The 17732-nt window shown below is 44.3% G+C and overlaps 1 protein-coding gene across 3 annotated transcripts in view; it reads right to left on the bottom strand.

The window, feature by feature from the left end:
- The window catches only part of VAMP7 (vesicle associated membrane protein 7), a 34063-nt gene that overhangs the window by 13520 nt on the left and 2811 nt on the right, over positions 1–17732 (bottom strand). For 2 of the 3 annotated variants that reach the window (XM_050965693.1, XM_050965690.1), the window contains exon 2: positions 3503–3657. In XM_050965693.1, coding sequence (XP_050821650.1) covers positions 3503–3648 — 146 coding nt within the window. In that variant the 5' untranslated portion in view covers positions 3649–3657. Of the gene's footprint in view, positions 1–3502; positions 3662–17732 lie in introns of all 3 variants that reach the window. The other variant, XM_050965692.1, reaches the window with a different exon arrangement.

Here is a 17732-nt window from a genome sequence, read left to right as displayed (position 1 = left end):
TCCATCTTGATCACAGCATATTTCTTCTGGGACCTTTGTACTGTAACCTGCATAGAACTAAAGATAACAGCTGTGGGCAGTGGTACAGGTTGGTATCCCAATGGCTACACGTAGCTCACAGCCCACACTTGGCTACCCCTGGATTAACAGCCAAGTGGGGCAATGTCTAACTGCAGATGTATTAAAGTTACGCATTGTACTAATCATTTAATATACCAAGGTAAAACCATCAAGGGGCTTCCACAGATATGATTCAACGCAACATCATCCCAAGTATAAAGCAAACAATCATGCCTACCAAAGTAAGCCAACATAAATTCCTTGAAAAAGTGTAGCTAGTTTGTCCACACAGTAATTTGCTTAATGAAGCAATGAAATTTCCATTGTAAACTCTTCTGGCCCAGGTCTCAAGTTGCAGTGGGGGAGGTCTAGGTTGGATATTAGGAAAAACTATTTCACTAGGAGGCTGGTGAAGCACTGGAATGTGTGAAGTAGTGGAATCTCTGTCTTTAGAGGTTTTTAAGGCCTGGCTTGACAAAGCCCTGGCTGGGATGATTTAGTTGGTGCTGGTCCTGCTTTGAGCAGGGGGTTGGACTAGATGACCTCCTGAGGTCTCTTTCAACCCTAATCTTCTATGATTCTCTAGCACAAGGAGGCCAGTTCACAACTGGATTCTCTGGGTGCTACCATAACAGTTGTATCAATAACTGGATTAATGTTTTTACTAAACCAATTTCCAAGGCCTCCATCAAATGCCTCCATCAGCTGCTTACACAAACAGCTCTATGGTCATTGGCATCCTCCGACTGCTAGGCTGCATTTAATTAACTGTGCAACTCTTTGGAAATAGCGAACAGCCACATTGCTCTAAGTCTTGCATTCATTCTTAATTTTTCCATTTGCACCTAGACTGACACACTTAAGCAAGCCTGATGTTCTGCATTATTAAACACCTATAAACGAGAGCAGCAGCAGTGTTCTTCCCAGGCTTTAGAAAGGCATCTTAGGAATACTTTTGAATTATTATACAGCCCTTTTCATCTAAGGATGTAAAAAACAATTGACAAGACATTAAGTCAGTCTCACAACATTCCTGAGAGATGCAGTCTACCTAGTACAATTTGTCCAGTTCTGCCTCACCTGTGTGTTTGTGCACACATACAGTTAGGACCCCCCACCCCCTGCACACACACACACTAGGAGTTCTGGACATGGTTTTGATTTTTACTGGGTGGTTGTGAGCCCCTGAAAGTCCAACCCTATTCCCCCAAATGGGAATAAACTCCATCCCTTCTATGTCAGAAGGCTCCCTCATGGCAGCAGCAGGGAATGGATAGCACTGGGCAGTCCAGATGCTAAACAGCATTAGGTAGGGACCCTGAAACCTAGGAGTGGTTGCAGCAAGATCAGGCATTCACTCCTAAAGTTCTGCATTAACGAGGACACACCAGGCTTCAGCTATTTCCTCTCTGAGTTTGTTTTTGGTTTAGAAACAGAGACTCCAGACATTCTAGCACAGGGGGAAGAGCATTCCCAGGTCTCCCTGTCTGTGGGGGCCGGGACGCTGGGCAGAAAGTAACTGCCTAAGCTCTGAATGCTAAGCCCTCTCCTCAGGCCACCCCAGGTGCCCTGCTCAGGTGTCCTCAAGTACCACAACTGGACAGAACTGCACTGCATCTTCCCAGCCCCATGCCATGATCTCTGCTCTATCCCAGAGGAGGGAAGGAATTGCCTGTCCCAAGCAGGGAAGCCGGGTTGTTTGGAGGATTTTGAACACAAGTAAGAAGACGTCCTACCTTCCAAACACTCCTCAAAAGGAGGTGTATGGAATTTGAGCCAATCTGCCCATTTCTTTCCCCTGTGGAAGGACAGAAGAGTTCCAATCTAAGGGGTGGTTCTCCCCATTTTGTTGTGGGCATATAAACACTGCAGAATTAGATTGCTAGGAGGGAGCCCCTGCAATTCTGGCTGGGGATGTGGTTTCATACTGAATACAGAGTGTGCCTAGTCTCAGAGCTGCCCAATAGCTCCAAATCTGCACTGTGCATTATCCTACTGCAGTAGTTTAGAAAGTCTGGGAAATGCAGTTCACCCTATTCAAGCAAAGTGTTTAATAAAGCAATAATCCTCCCTTGCCCCAGTTATAGCCACCCACCCCCAGCTGATATCTTCAGTCAGTTCCAAGTTTAGCTCCCTCAAGGTCTGGGGTGTGAACACTCCTGCTGCATGTCACATGTAACCCATAGCACACTTGGGAAGCAGACATGTCTGCTAGTAATCATTATCCCTCCATCCCTCATCTGAGCTCCCTGCGCAGCTGAGACAGACTGCAGAGCCAAGATCCTCTCTATCAGGAATTAGCCCAATTAGCATGCATCAAATATACTAATGGAGGCACGCCAAGCCAACTGCCCAGCTTGACTTTAAGGAGAAACTCAGGATTAGAGTAAGAAATGTGAGCTGTCCTCAAGACTAAGATTTAGTATTTTTGTAAAAATTGAAGATTGCAAAGCAGATACTAGGCCAACTCAGTGAGACACATTCCTAAAATATAACACTTTGCAGTGCTCCCAGTCAAAGTCCTCCCTAGTCAGAGCTATAATTTGTGGGATTCCTACAAATTTCATCAGACAGCCCATGTGTAACAATGGAGCAGGCAGGTCCAGCCACTTGTTACCTGAAAGCACACTTGGAATCCTAAACTGCACAAAGTTTTGGACCCATGGTCTTTACAGTGCGAGGGAAAGTCTGGGGTTACTCTAGATTATAGATCTAGAGTAGAGATGCAATTGAAATGAAACACCTTGAACTTTGGGAAACCATCCATCTGATCTGTGCCACTGAAGTCCAGCCATAGTTCTGTGCCTGGCAGTTTGGGTCACGCAGTGTTGTAAAGGCAGGGAGTCAGCATACTTTAGGAAAGTTTAAATAAATCTATATTAAAGCCTTATCCCACACAGATTTCACTCTCCATGGCCCAAAGCCAAAATTGCACATAACCAGTTGCACCCTTCTGGCCTCCCTCACTGTTGATGACTATTTCTGGGTATGTCCAATGAATCTCCAACTCATAGTACAAAGATCCTCCTAGCCATACCAGAGGATAATACCAACTCCACTGGTTTCTTAGAGGGACAGGTTTCTAAGAACTGCCTGAGCAATGAGTCATCTTAAATGTATCAGTAGCCAAGAAGTGTCAGCAATCAGTGCAGCAAACCTGGTGCCCTTACACGCTGCATAACTGCAAGTGCAGCCCAAGGCATCCCACGTTCAGCACCACTTCAGAAAGCATGGTTAGATCAATTGCTCAGCCTTCAATCAATCTTGACAAGTGATGTCATAATCCACCTAGTTGTTCACAGGGCATTCAAGACCTGAATTTTTAGTCCTTCTCAGGTCTTAATACATCACTAAGTAGCAATGGCCCAAACTCAATTTCTCCCCACAGCAGGTCCCTTCTCTCCCCTTTCCCCACAACTCCAGAAGACAGAGCATTACTCACTTTCCATGTGAGTAGGTGAGTTTGTTGTTCTCGGATGGTATCTTTGCCAGGATCTGCTCCGTCACCTCCAGGAAGTTCCCTCCACACCAGGCATGTTTGGCAAGGATGGTCGTGCCTCTGGCAACAACGACAAACAGGATGGCCATTGCTTCACACTAGCTAGAGACACAACACACACAGGATTAGGAGACTCATAACACTTCCTCTACAGATCCCTCTCAGCAGAGCACAGTAATTCCATGTTAACAGCATCTCTCTCTTTGGCACAGAGAGCAAGGAAGCAGTAAGACTGTTCAATACTTCTACTGGATGCCATTACCTGCAGCCCATCTTTCTTCCTCTTCCCCTTTTCTAGGCACCACTCAATAAGATATTATGCTGACCTCGCTACATGATTCTGGTTTGATGCAGGTCATGCATCATGGCACTACATGCAGTTAATTGCCCTTCCAATCTCCTCACCAAGAGAAAACATTTGTTGCAAAGGAGTTTGCTTCTAGGTAAGTAAGTTTCACAGGAGAGTCACAATTTTCACCATTTCCCAAGTTAGCATTGCATGGCTCCATTGCATAAGACATGCCACGTACAATGGAAAGACCATCTCAGACTGTAAGCTCTTTGAGGCAAAGGGTAGCCCCCCGTCTCATAACAGACAAGGGGAGCAAGACCATGATTATTGTACCAGTAGTGGTCACAATGCACCAATGCCCGTGCTAATGCATGCACACAAATCTCTGTGGGTTAGCTGGTTGTTTTAAAGAGGTTTCCTGATTTTAGTAAATTATGGATCCAAAGTACAGGAGACACACCAGCAGCTTACAGTTCTGGAACCACCATATACATTTCCTCAGTAGCATCTCTTGGTCTGGCAGTTAATGAGGTTCATATGCTTTAGGCAAATTAAATATCAACATGCATGGACTTCCACAACAAAAAACACTCACAGCATGCCATTCTGAATCTTTTAAAATTAGATTGAATCCCTTGATGGGAAGATAACCACGTATCCTCACATCATATGAGTATCAAATTCAGGGTTTAAACGTCCAAGCAACTGGGGCTATGGTGAGTCTAGCAAGACAGTAGAGAAGTACTTGTTAGCTGCTGAGGCAGCAGACTGTGTTAATCAGTGGAATAGCAACACTTTAGTCTGCTGTCAGGGACCCAAGATTTAAAAGGTGCAGTACATCCATAAGCCTCTTTTCTGCTTAGAGCGTATATTAAAGGAACGCCTCCTGCCCCTGTAAAGGAGCCTACTATTTTTCACTTTCCACTTGGAGAGTTCCAATGTCATCCATCTTGTACTCAGTCACAAACAGACGCTGTGCACATCACCATGTATTTGAACTTGGGAAGCCTGACTGGCAGAGCCATCGGACTGTGTGCCGAAGCAACCGGGATGACTGAAAAGTCAACGCTGAGAATGCCAAGCAATCAAATCCCTGTTCAGCCTGGAAGCAGGATTGTGCTAGTTTCCCTGGTACTTTCTTTTCAGTGGGGATGAGGTGTTTTATTCTAGGCCTTAGACTGTAAAAGGCCAAGAAAAGGCACCAAATCACAGCATTTTTAGCACTAGCCTCCTTGCCCATAAACCCAGCATCTATCATTTCAGTGGACTGTTGTGATAACTGGTCCTAACTGTGAGCACCACTGTAAAAAGTGATTCAAAGTTCATAAAATGTCACAACATCAAATGATGGGAAAAGGTACAAAAAAGAGACAATTACTGAGTTAGTCCAAACAAAGAGACCTACGGATACAATTCCAAAACTGTGTTAAAATCATGCCTGGTATATAAGAACAGTGAGACCCCAGTTGGTGTGTCAGAAGTTAGACCTAACTGGTCAACAAAATAATGATGGGATGGGTATTCTACCCGTCATCCTCTTTTGAGGTCCTTACAAGAAAAGACTTTTGGGGGGAAATAAGGAGGAGGCTACCGCAACTCTGGCTGACTGAAAAAAGGGAAAAGAGTGAGTTTCCAACATCATGACTGCCACCCCCACTGTCTCTTGGACCCCCAGACTGTCTTCATCCTAACCTGAGAGATGTCCTGACAGAGGACTCAGGTGACATCAGCACCTCCACCTCTACCAGCTGCAGCTAAATCCAGCTAGCACCTGGGATGCGAGTGCGTGCAGTGGCTGAGTAGTTAACACAACTATAACCCCAAAAGTTGTGCTTTTGAGTCTCACTTGATCTCACACTGAAAGGCCATCTCGTTTACACAGTGGCCAAATGAGCCAGCAGGTTAGGGTAGCCAAAGATGTGCTGCTGGCCACACTACTCCCTTGGGTACCACTGGCTAAGAAACTGACATGCCTTAACCATATCTGCCCCATGAGCCGGGCTTGGGGAAACTCTGACCTGGGATGTAAGACTGTCACCTGCTGCATGCTCGTTCCCCTCCCCCCAGTTCTTTTTCTTCCCCTCTTTATTTCTTCTCTTTTCTGTCTCTTTTTCCTTCTGCTCAAGTAGAGTCTGGCTAGCCTAGCCTGGCCTGTATATTTTGTAAGCCTGTGACCAGAGAGGCAGCTAAATGCAATGATCTAAACAGCCTGACACTAATACAAGTATGCTAGGTCTTGAAGTGGCTGATCAGACTGTGTGCTGTGCCTGGATTTTTCAGCACTGAGAGTCAACACCAGAGACAGCAGCTGCGTTTTCTATCTTTGCTGTTCTTTTCTCTCCCATCTTGTCCTGCGCTTTCATTCTGTCATTTAGGAAACTAAATCGGATTTTAACACCACCACTTCCTCCAGGTCATCTCAGCTAACTTCTTTTCTCCCCAGAAATGCCTATTATCTTGGATGCCATCTGAAAGATGGTCAAAAAAGGTTTCTTTTCCTTTCTGAATGCTCTCTAGAGCTCCAGGGAAAGGCAACAAGGGTATTGTTCAAACGAAAACCTGATTTAATACTTTACATACATTTCAAATGCTTTAACTGTCTGTCACCCCTCCTCCCTCATCTTTAATAAAAGATTAAAAGAATGTTTCATGGTGTGTTTTCCATGGTACAAAACAGGCTAAGGTCACTGGATACCAAACCCCAAACCCTGTTTAAACTGTTTAACATTGGACAATTTCAGGGTTATGTTAACACCTTTAAGTCTTTGGGCCCACATATTCCAGCTCACTTAATACAATAGGACTCCATGTACAGTAGGAAAATGACCCATTCCTGACATAGCGGGTCACTGTCAGATTCCCAGTAGAAACATTGAGAACTGCTGGTTTTGTCCCTTCTGTATTATGTACACTGTTACAGGAAATGAGCATTGAATTGGAAACTTGGTACCAACTGCTGTTTACAGCAACAGCCCAAGTCCCTAGCATATACAGAGCTACTGAGACTTGAAATGACTCTATTCAATCAAGGATCACATCAGTGTCCATCTTAGGAGGCAGCAGGGACAAAACAACCTGATATGGCCTGCACTTCAGCAACCTCTTTCTGGCCAGCACTTTCCCCACCATGTGCAAGAGTTATTATGCATGAAAATAGGAGGAAGTAGCAGGCACCAGACCATAAAGCCGCCTTTAACTTTTGAACCCAGAAAGCACGTACTGAAAGAACTATCATTACCTTTCTATCAAGCCAACCCCTGGTCTGCTCTAGCAATATGGGCATAAAATGACTTTTTTTTTTAAACCACTTAATTCTGCACAAGGGCTTATATTTGATGTTTGTGAGGCCCCAGCTCAGGATCAAGGCCCCATTGGGCCAGCCACTGGAGACACAGAGGTAGAGTTCTGCACTAGTAATCATACTTGCTGAATCTCACTTCAAATTAGATGGTGAGTATGCCAATAGCCGGCACATGGGAAGGCAGGAATAGGGGCAATGACGCTAAGGCCACAGTGTTATATAGGTTAGCTACTGCATAGCTTAGTGGTTTGAAATCTGACAGAGTTGATATTGTATTAAAAAGAGTGCTGAGCGCCACACAAGCTTGCCAACTCACGGCATCACAAGAAATGTGTCATGAGGAGGGATTTGAAGAACAGGGTAGTGGATTTATGGATTAAGTCAGAAATGGCATTCCATGCTGAAAATCAGCAGAGACACATTTGTGGGAACAGCCAGGTGTTCAAGCTTGCATCACTGGCAAAGCCAGTGTGATAGGACACAAGAGTAGATATGCAGGACAGCAGAACAATGAAAGATTTAGAGCACTCTGGGCTGCTGAAGGAGACTTTCAGAGGAAGAGGGCAAATCAGATATGCCATTAAATGGATGAGCTTTACAAACCCAGAGAACACACCCTGAATCGATGAAATCCCAGATGCAGGAGAGCTGCCCACACTTACTTTCCCTTGGCCTCTTACATGAAAACAGAGCAATAAGCAGGGCCCTCCAGCATTTGTCAGCCAGTCACAGCAATATTTCCCTCCAGTGCCCTAGCGTTCACTGAATTTGCCTCTTTCACTTCCCTCTTGGTCTATAATAGTCAATCTTCAGACCCAAATTAATGGGCTTTCAGCATCACCCCGCTAAAGATAGGAGGGCTACTCCTGCTGCTCCTTTGGTCTGCACTAGTTCTGCTTTAAGCAACCAATCAGTGTCTCTGGATGACTACAACTTGATACATGTTTACCAGCTGCACTTGTGTCCTCCTTGCTTCTCTAAAGCTGTGCTGATGGCTCCCCACTTCCCCATGCCCCTTTATATTTCAAAGTGCTTGTTTTTACCTCAATCACTTCCACCCATTCTCACTCCTAGAGGGAGCAACCTGGTTAGGACATTAACCCAGGCTTAAGCAGTAGGACTGACATCCCATCAACAAACTGTCATGAAGACTTTTTTGCAGCATCCGTCTCCTTGCATCAGTGCTACACAGTCACTCCCTGTTGGCTTCTCAGCACTATCCCCACTACCTGCATAGCAGTCAGCAAGCTTCCTGCTTATCCTCACTGTGCAGCTGTTTTGTCTGCTTATGCAGCTTCAAGGCCCTACCAGCTTGAGGAAGTCAGCGAGCAAGCTCTCAGGGGCTTTGAATGCTTCTCTCTCAGCATGCACCGTTCTCATCTCCGATTTGCAAGCAAAAGACTAGTCAAAGAGAACAAAAGCTACAGTGGCAAATACATTTATTTGGTGATCTTTTTCTGTTTGCCATCATCTCTGTAGAGCTATTTTCCCCAATATTATAGATAGCACAACTGTGATCATGGCATGCAAGACTCGCTATTGTTCTTTATTACTATAAAGATGTAAGATTCTTCTCTCATTACTTCACCCATCTTCTCTAACAGAACTGCACTTTTTTATTTTTATTAATGTGCAGGAGCACTTCTAGGAGAGAATGCTTTGTTTATAGTGAGGTTCCCTGAAAGCTCAGGTGACCTTAATTCCTGTCATGAACCCTTAACAGGCTGTTGCTTTCTTTCTCTACGTCGGGCAATTAAATTGGCATCTGCAGCACAGACATTCAGGATTCTTTTGCAGGATGAAACAGACACTTATGAAATGGAGCACTTGTCCACATACATACATAAAAATAGAAACCACATACACACACACACACACACACACACACACACCACATGCACCATACCCACAGGGCATTTCACTTGTGATCAAAGTAGGGGACTGACTAGGAGTCAGGACTCATGGTTCTGGCCATTCTATCAATTCACGCCTTGACCTTTTTTCTTAGCCTCACTATGTTCATATCTCCCACCACCTTCCTGCATCTGTACAATGATCAGAATATCTATTTCACAGAAGAGACAGTAAGTTACACAGAGAAAGGCCTACAGGACTGCAGACCATCATCATTAGCAGTACTTAAGCCATCTGCTCTGCATGATGATTTAACAAGGGGTTTAAAACATGCTTTCAAGGAGTCTTCATCAGCTCTTCTGCTGTTTGAGACATATCTGTTCGTAAAAGCCTGAGGTGATCTGCTCGCACTGACCTGCAAGTTACTCATGAAAGAGACTTTAGAAGGTTGACCACAACAATCTATTGCTCCTTCCTGCCAATATCTGGAAAGCTACCTGCTGTAAGCCAGACCTTGTGTGGTATAACATGGCAGTGCATTAGCCCAATACAAGAGAACTATTACTCACCCTAACAGCAGCAAAGAGTCCTGTGGCACCTTATAGACTAACAGACATATTGTAGCATGAGCTTGAAGTGAACACCCACTTCAAGCTCATGCTACAATACGTCTGTTAGTCTATAAAGTGCCACAGGACTCTGCTGCTTTTACAGATCCAGACTAACACGGCTACCCCTCTGATACTTGATTACTCACCCTGTGGGATTTTATGTTTGTATTTCGGATGATTTAGAATGAAGGATAAAGAATAATGAGATGATAATGTAGCGTATATTAAATGTACTGATATATGATGTGACCATATCCTGCCAGCCACCCTTTTTGAATAGCGGATAGGAATGGCTTGATACACCATTAGTAGAGATGCATCAGCCAGAATGTGTGTGTGTCTGGACTGATTTTAATGCAGTAACAGATCTTTGAGGGTCACCATTTTGTTGTAGGTTTAGCATTCTCAAATAAGTAAAAGAATGCCATGGTTGTTTTCTTTTGCATTGCAACTTGATGTTCCTGTTCAAAATTTTCTGCGTAAATTAATTCTGTTTTGCGTGTGTTGAGATAAGTGTGAAGGCCATCGCTGAACCAGATGGTCTAGGGAGGATCCGGAGACAGATGCAAAAGCGCCAGGAGGTTGCAGCATGCCCCTACTGAAATGTCAGAAGAGGGCAGATTGAAAGGTGAGACAGGCACCTATCAATGGGGACAAGATAGCTGTGATCAAAACCAGCATGGGGTAACTCCCTGAGAGACCTGATGAAAGAACAAGATAAAGGATGAGAAAAACAAATTTAAGAAAACAAGCACTCGTCAAACAATTGATTACAGCATGATGGTGCAAAACTCATTGGTCCCAATGAAGGAAAATCACTATATAAACAGGGTGCCTTGCCATGAAACTTTGGGTTCATCCTGCCAAGACTTCCCCGGAGAACCATGTTGCGACCGACAGAACCCGGCTCCTACCTACCCATGATCAACCTAGCTGGCCACTAGATTGATCTGGACTGGTAACTATAACATTGACTGGCAGGACAGTGTGTGTGTGTGGGGGGGGGGGGGGGATGGGGGGCGGGGTATGATTGAATGCATATGCTAATTGTTACATCTTCAATAAACGCGGCGTATTGCTTTTTCCCCTGAAAAAGATGCTGTGTGCTTCTTATAAGCATAAAAACCCCCTTCCTCCAAAAGTCTCAGACAGATATCTAGAGATATCAAGGTCCATAAACTGGGCTGTTTGCAAGTGAGTGCATCACTGTAGTCTTGTCAGACAGAAGTGTCCTTACGTGTCTTGAGATAGATCTTTCTGGAAGAGAAGTTGCCTTGACCTTTTCCTAATCAGATTTCAAACTGATCAAATTGCTTTAAGTAATTTCTCATCCAGAACTATAGAGAAGTTCTGCAGACACGCCCATTACACTGCATTGCACCTTTGCAGAACACCAGAGCAGGGAAGGAGACCCAGACCAGACGAGGTAAACAGACTCCACAGTCAAGATGACTGTGGAGTCTGCTTGTCACCTCTGGTCTGGGAAAGCCTGAGTCCATGGATCTTCAGAGCACACTGCTAGAGCTGGGGAGGTTTCTTACTGAGGATTAGAGAGTTAAAGTATTAAGAACCTCATACAGCAAGAATTCAGCTTAAGTGCAACCAGACACAGTTGAGTGCATCAGTTACCAAATAAATACCTCCTTCCATTATTCTGAAAGGCAGGAAAAGGGCTTAGCCCACTGGACACGTTTATCTGTTTATATGCTGTGGTCACCAGGTGATTTTAGAGTGGGGCCATGATGATATAAAAAGGCACATGCCAGGACTGACTAAACCATAGAATCACAGAAAGTATGGCTGGAAAGGTCCATAAGACGTCAAGTCCAGCACCCTGCACTGAGGCAGGACCAAGTAAACCCAGACCATCCCTGACAGGTGTTTGTCCAATCTGTCATAAAAACCTCCAATGAGGGGAATTAAAAAAAACACCCAAACCCTCCCTTGGAAGCCTATTTCAGAACTATATTACCCTTAAACTTAGGGTATGGCTACACTTGAAATTTCAAAGCGCTGCCGCGGCAGCACTTTGAAGTGTGAGTGTAGTCGGAGCGCCAGCGCTGGGAGAGAGCTCTCCCAGCGCTGCACGTAAACCACATCCCTTACGGGTGTAGCTTGCAGTGCTGGGAGCCGTGCTCCCAGCGCTGCAGCACTGATTACACTGAGGATTTACAGTGCTGTATCTTGCAGCGCTCAGGGAGTGTTTTTTTCACACCCTGAGCACAAAAGTTGCAGCGCTGTAAAGTGCCAGTGTAGCCATGGCCTTAGAAAGTTTTTCATCGCTTGAAACCTTCCAGCAGAAAACCACATTTACCTATCTAAAGCCTAAATGGAGAAGAAAGCAAAGCCAAAAATAGACTGGATCTCAAACACAACTGCATCTTTGTACAAGCCAATTTACTGAGGCTTAATACTCTCATGAGAGGCAGGAGAAGACTAGGATCCCCGACTATGATCTTGAAAGAGCAAACAGGGCTACAGAACCACTGTAGCTTGCTCAACCCCATTACACAGCAAGTGGTTGTCGTCATTAGTGCCTGACGAGATAATGCCTAAAGTACAAATGATGCTTCCTCAGCATAAGCCAAGAATCCACCAGAGACAGGATGCGTAATGGCCAGCAGTTACTCCGGACTAACTTGTGGCATGTCCTTGGCAAGTTACCTAACTTCTATGTCAGTTTCCCCACTTGGAAAAAAAATGAGGCCGAGCAGGAGGCACATGTTAAGGCACTTTATGCTCTTGGATGAAAGGTGCTGTACAGATGTAAGTATTATTTCCTTTCCACCTCCCTCTTACACTTCCAGGGCTCCTTTTAGGTGAATACTTTAGAGACTCTCAACACCCCTCCTTAATCTACCTCAAAGAATGGCAGGAGGCACCACTACTTCAGCTAGAAGTGGGGAAAGGATGCAAACTACATCTGCAGTAGAAGAGAATAAGGAATCAAGCCTGAGTCTCCCACACTGCAGTGCACAGCCACCACTGAAGCACTACAGGTCACTGGGTAAGAGATGCATTTTGGTCTAACAGGAGACTGTCACTGTTTGATACAAACAGTATGGCATAACTAGGAAAAAAAAACCGTGACTAGCATTGCCAGGCGTCTGGTTTTTGACCATAATGCCCGGTCAAAAAGGGACTCTGGCAGTTCCATTCAGCAGTGCTGACCAGGCCACTAAGAGTCCGGCTGGTAGCGCAGCGGGGATAAGGCAGGCTCCTTGCCTGCCCTGGCTCCGTGCAGCTCCCGGAAGCGGCTGGCATGTCCAGCTCCTAGGTGCAAGGGCAGCCATGGGGGCTCCACACACTGCCCCTGCAGCTCCCATTGGCCAGCTGAACAATCTGGATAAAATCTTCCTCTTAACTCCAATTAAAAAGTTATTTGTGCTATTCCTAAATGCTAACATTAAAGAGGTTCCACTCTTATAATGGGGGAAGCGGGAAGTACGGCATCAACCCCTTACAACTAATGCTTTGAATTTTTAATGTATCAAACATGTACCCTCAAACTCTAAGCATGTTTACAGTCATTAGAAACAATGTTTAGAAATACCCAAGCTGTACAAGACCAACTCAAAACTTCCTGGAAGAAAATCTGGACCTACTTTGCTCATTTAGAAAGAGCCTGAGTGACTAAACAGACCTTGCAACATGCTCAAGGCAAACTGCCAGTCTAAGAGGGGGGAGAAGAGGATGGATATATTACAGAGTTGAAGGCCTCTTTCAAGATGACTCTGCCAGATTTCAAATCTGGGGTCTCTTCGCAAGAATATCATCTGATTTCAACTGCAGGCTGATGGATAGGCGAAATGCTGTCTGCAGAATAATCCAGACCCAAATCATATAGCACCTTGCAAATCAAAATTTATATCTTGAACCATGCCAGAAACAAGTTAGTAACCAGTATAGTCAAAATAATGATGCAATATACTCCATATGCAGACCAGTAAGTGAACAGGTTGCTGCATTCTGCATTAGCTGAAGTTTCCCAGTGATCTTTCAGAGAAGACCCAAGGAAGTGAATGACAGTAACTCAATCAGGAGGTGAGTAAGAGGAAAGGAAGAAATCATGAGACACTGTACAGTTTCACTCTTCTACAATTTGGGGTTTCATACTTACGTCATCAAGTACCCCAAAATGCACTACACTGCTTGGCATCTTTGATGAAAAGCAGCAAGAGACTTTACAGAACTAAGGCCTAGACTACAGTAAGTGCTGAGCTGCCATTTGAGAGAACTGAGTAAGATTGTTTGCTCGTTCTTCATGCTAGCATGGAGCAGGAATCAATACAGACATAGCACAGTTATGTCTCTTCAACAGTACTGCCCCACTCACTGAGGAGAACGCCATAGTCTTTCTTGACTAGAAGACTGAAGCCACAGCTCAGAACTGGAGGAAAGAGAAAAAATAAGGGAATTCTCATAAACACTCTAGGAAAATGCAGTCTAGATTAAACTACTCAGAGACTAATTATCAAACTAGGAGGGTGTATCTAGTGGGGTTCCATAGGGGTCAGTCCTGGGTTTGGTACTATTCAAAATTTAAATTAATGACTTCAGTAATGGAGTGGAGAGCATGCTTATCAAATCTGCAGATGACACCAAGCTGAGAGAGGTTGCAAGCACTTTGGAGGACAGGATTAGAATTCAATACCATCTTGACAAATTGGAAGATTGGCCTGAAATCAATGAAATTCAATAACAAGTGTGAAGCACTTCACTTAAGAAGGAAAAATCAAATGCACAACTACAAAATGGGGAATAACTGAATAGGTGGAGGTAGTACTATGGAAAAGGATGTGGGATTATAGCAGCTCACAACTTGAATGAGAGTCTACAATATGATGCAGCTGCAAAAAAGGCTAATGTTCTGGGGTGTATTAACAGGAGCATCATAAGTAAGGTAACTGTCCTGCCCACTATTCAGCATGGGTGAGGCTTCAGCTGGAGTACTGTGTCCTGTTCTGGGCACCACATTTTGAGAAAGAAGAGGACAAATTGAAGAGTCCAGAGAAGAGCAGCAACAGTGATAAAATGTTTAGAAAATCTGACATGAGAAAAGTAAAAAAAACTGGGAAGGTTTAGTCTTAAGAAAAGACAACTGAGGGGAACCTGATAACAGTCTTCAAATATGTTAAGGGCTGTTATAAAAAGGACGGTGATCAATTGTTCTCCATGCTCACTGAAGGTAGGACAAGAAGAAATGGGCTTACTCTGCAGCCAGGGAAATTCAGATTAGATGTTAGGAAAGACATTCTAACTCTGAGGGTAGCTCTAGCATAAATTCGCTAGGGAGGTTGTGGAATCCCTATCATTCAAAGCTTTTAAGAAAAAGGTTGGACAAACACGTCAAGGGTGATCTAAGTTTACTTGGTCCTGCCTCAGTGCAGAGGATTGGACTAGATGACCTCTAGAAGTCCCTTCCAGCCCTAGATTGATGTGATTCTATTTGCTTGTGGGGGGCACAAAGAGTTACAAGCGATACAGATCCCTTCCCTATCACTTTGTTGGGAAATCTCCTAAGGTCACCCGAAAAGGTTTTCTCCAAATCAGATTCAGTACAGACCATGCATGGTACGTGTTGTTCCACAGTACATACGTTAACAAAACTAGCATGAGCAACATTTGTATCGATAGACTACAGATTCCTTCTTGACCTCTATAGTGAATATTTAAACTTGATGACTTGACCAGAAAGTGAGCCTAACTTCTTTTTAGCTCTCCCTCATTTTCGTTCATTTAAAATGAGGAAAAGTTTTTATCTTATCCTCCAAAGCTTCCATGTGGCTCTTAGTTTATTTTGACCTGACAGGTGTCCCTTTAAAGATATTCCTACCATTAACACCACCTTACATTAAAACAAATGTGAAAATTTAACATTTTCTGAACTTAGGCTGTTTATTTTTTGCCTCTCTCAGCCTGAGCATCAGGAACACAAAAGCTGCCATGACTGGTCAAATCCCATCTAGTCAGGCAGCCAGTAAAAGATGTTTCACAGAAAAGTGAAAGAAACTCCATAACAATTATGAAATAACCAGATCCTTAAAGAAGTTTCTTCCTAGCCCATAACATAAGAACAGCCACCATGGGTCAGACCAAAGGTCCATCCAGCCCAGTACCCTGTCTACTGACAATGAACAATGCCAGGTTCATTCCCTCTGGGACACCTAACAGGTAACGATCAAGTCATGTCTCTCCTGCCATCCCTCTCCACCCTCTGAAAGAGGCTAGGGACACCATTCCTTACCCATCCTGGCTAATAGCTATTAATGGACTTAACTAGATAAATTCATGGAGGTTCTCTTTTAAACCCTATTATAGTCCTGGCCTTCACAACCTCATCAGACAAGGAGTTTCACAAGTTGATTGTGCACTGTTTGAAGAAGAACATCCTTTCATTTGTTTTAAACCTGCTGCCTATTAATTTCATTTGGTGGCCTCTAGTTCTTATATTATGGGAACAAGAAAATAACTTTCTTATTGACTTTCTCCACATCACTCATGATTTTATATACCTCTATCATATCCCCCCTTAGTCTCCTCTTTTCCAAGAGGAAAAGTCCTAGCCTCTAATCTCTCCTCATATGGGACCTGTTCCAAACCCCTAATCATTTTAGTTGCCCTTCTCTGAACTTTTTCTAGTGCCAGTATATCTTTTTAAGATGAAGAGACCACATCTGTACACAGTATTCAAGATGTAGATGTACCATGGATTTATATCAGGGCAATAAGATACGGTCTGTCTTATTCTCTATCCCTTTTTTAATTATTCCTAACATCCTGTTTGTTTTTTTGACTGCCGCTACACGGACGTCTTCAGAGAACTATCCATGACGACTCCAAGATCTCCTTCCTGATTAGTTGCAGCTAAATTAGCCCCCATCATATTGTATGTATAGTTGGGGTTATTTTTTCCAATGTGCATTACTTTACATTTATCCACATTAAATTTCATTTGACATTTGGTTGCCCAATCACTTAGTTTTGTGAGATCTTTTTGAAGTTCTTCACAGTCTGCTTTGGTCTTAACTATCTTGAGCAGTTTAGTATCATCTGCAAATTTTGCCAACTCACTGCTTACCCCTTTCTCCAGATCATTTATGAATAAATTGACTAGGATTGGTCCTAGGACTGACCCTTGAGGATCACCACTAGTTACCCCTCTCCTTTCTGATAATTTACCATTAATTCCTACCCTTTGTTCCCTGTCTTTTAACCAGTTCTCAGTCCGTGAAAGGATCTTCCCTTTTATTCCATGACAACTTTATTTATGTAATTCAGCTGTTGATGTATGTTCTGAAACATTAAGGTTTATATCCCTTCTACTTCCTCCCTAGCAAATGTAACTGTAGATTTTCTCATTATCCATGAGAGCGTCTAATCCTTATTTTGAAGCCAATTAAACCATTGGCCTAAATTACCGTATATACTCGATCATAAGCTGGTTCATTTATAAGCCAACCCCCTCCTCGTCACCCCCCACCCAGATGGATAAGTAAAAATGGAAATTTTTTATGACTCCTTCATAAATCAACCCTATAATTCAGGAGTCAGCAAACTTTGGCTCCTGGGCCATCAGGATAAGCCGCTGGTGGGCCGAGATGGTTTATTTACCTCAGGTTTACCTCTGTGCCTGCGGATGCTTAAGTAAACAACGTGTTCCGGCATGCCAACTGCTAACCCTGACGGGCCGGGACAGCAACTGGCGGAGAAATTTTTTGTGGGGGAGAAGCTGGGGGTCAGGGAGTAACCCCTGTGACCACCCCCCTCATGACTCTATCCCTAGCCTGGGACCCACACACTCTCTCCATCCCATCCTTTCCCAGCTTATCTGGGGACCACCAGGGGAGGATGTCTCTGGTCTGGCTGGAGCTACTCCAGCAGGCTGGACAGTGCAACCGCAGCCTGCTCCGGCCGGCCAGACCGGGCGGCGCGGCTGCATGTTTCAGTGGGTTGGGCGGCGAGGCCAAGCAGCACTGCTGCAGCCTGGCAGCCCTGTAGCTGCGGCTGCTTCGGAGGCTGGCAGGCAGAGCAGCATGGCCAGAACCTGAGAGACTCTGGCCCCGTCTCTTCCCTTCTGGCTCTGCTGCTTCTCCTTGCTTCCTCTGTTGGGGG

This window comes from Gopherus flavomarginatus, chromosome 8 (assembly GCF_025201925.1).
Source record: "Gopherus flavomarginatus isolate rGopFla2 chromosome 8, rGopFla2.mat.asm, whole genome shotgun sequence".
Lineage (NCBI taxonomy): Eukaryota > Metazoa > Chordata > Testudines > Testudinidae > Gopherus > Gopherus flavomarginatus.
Note: the sequence above shows the minus strand (reverse complement) of the source record. Positions and strands in the feature narration are given on the sequence as shown.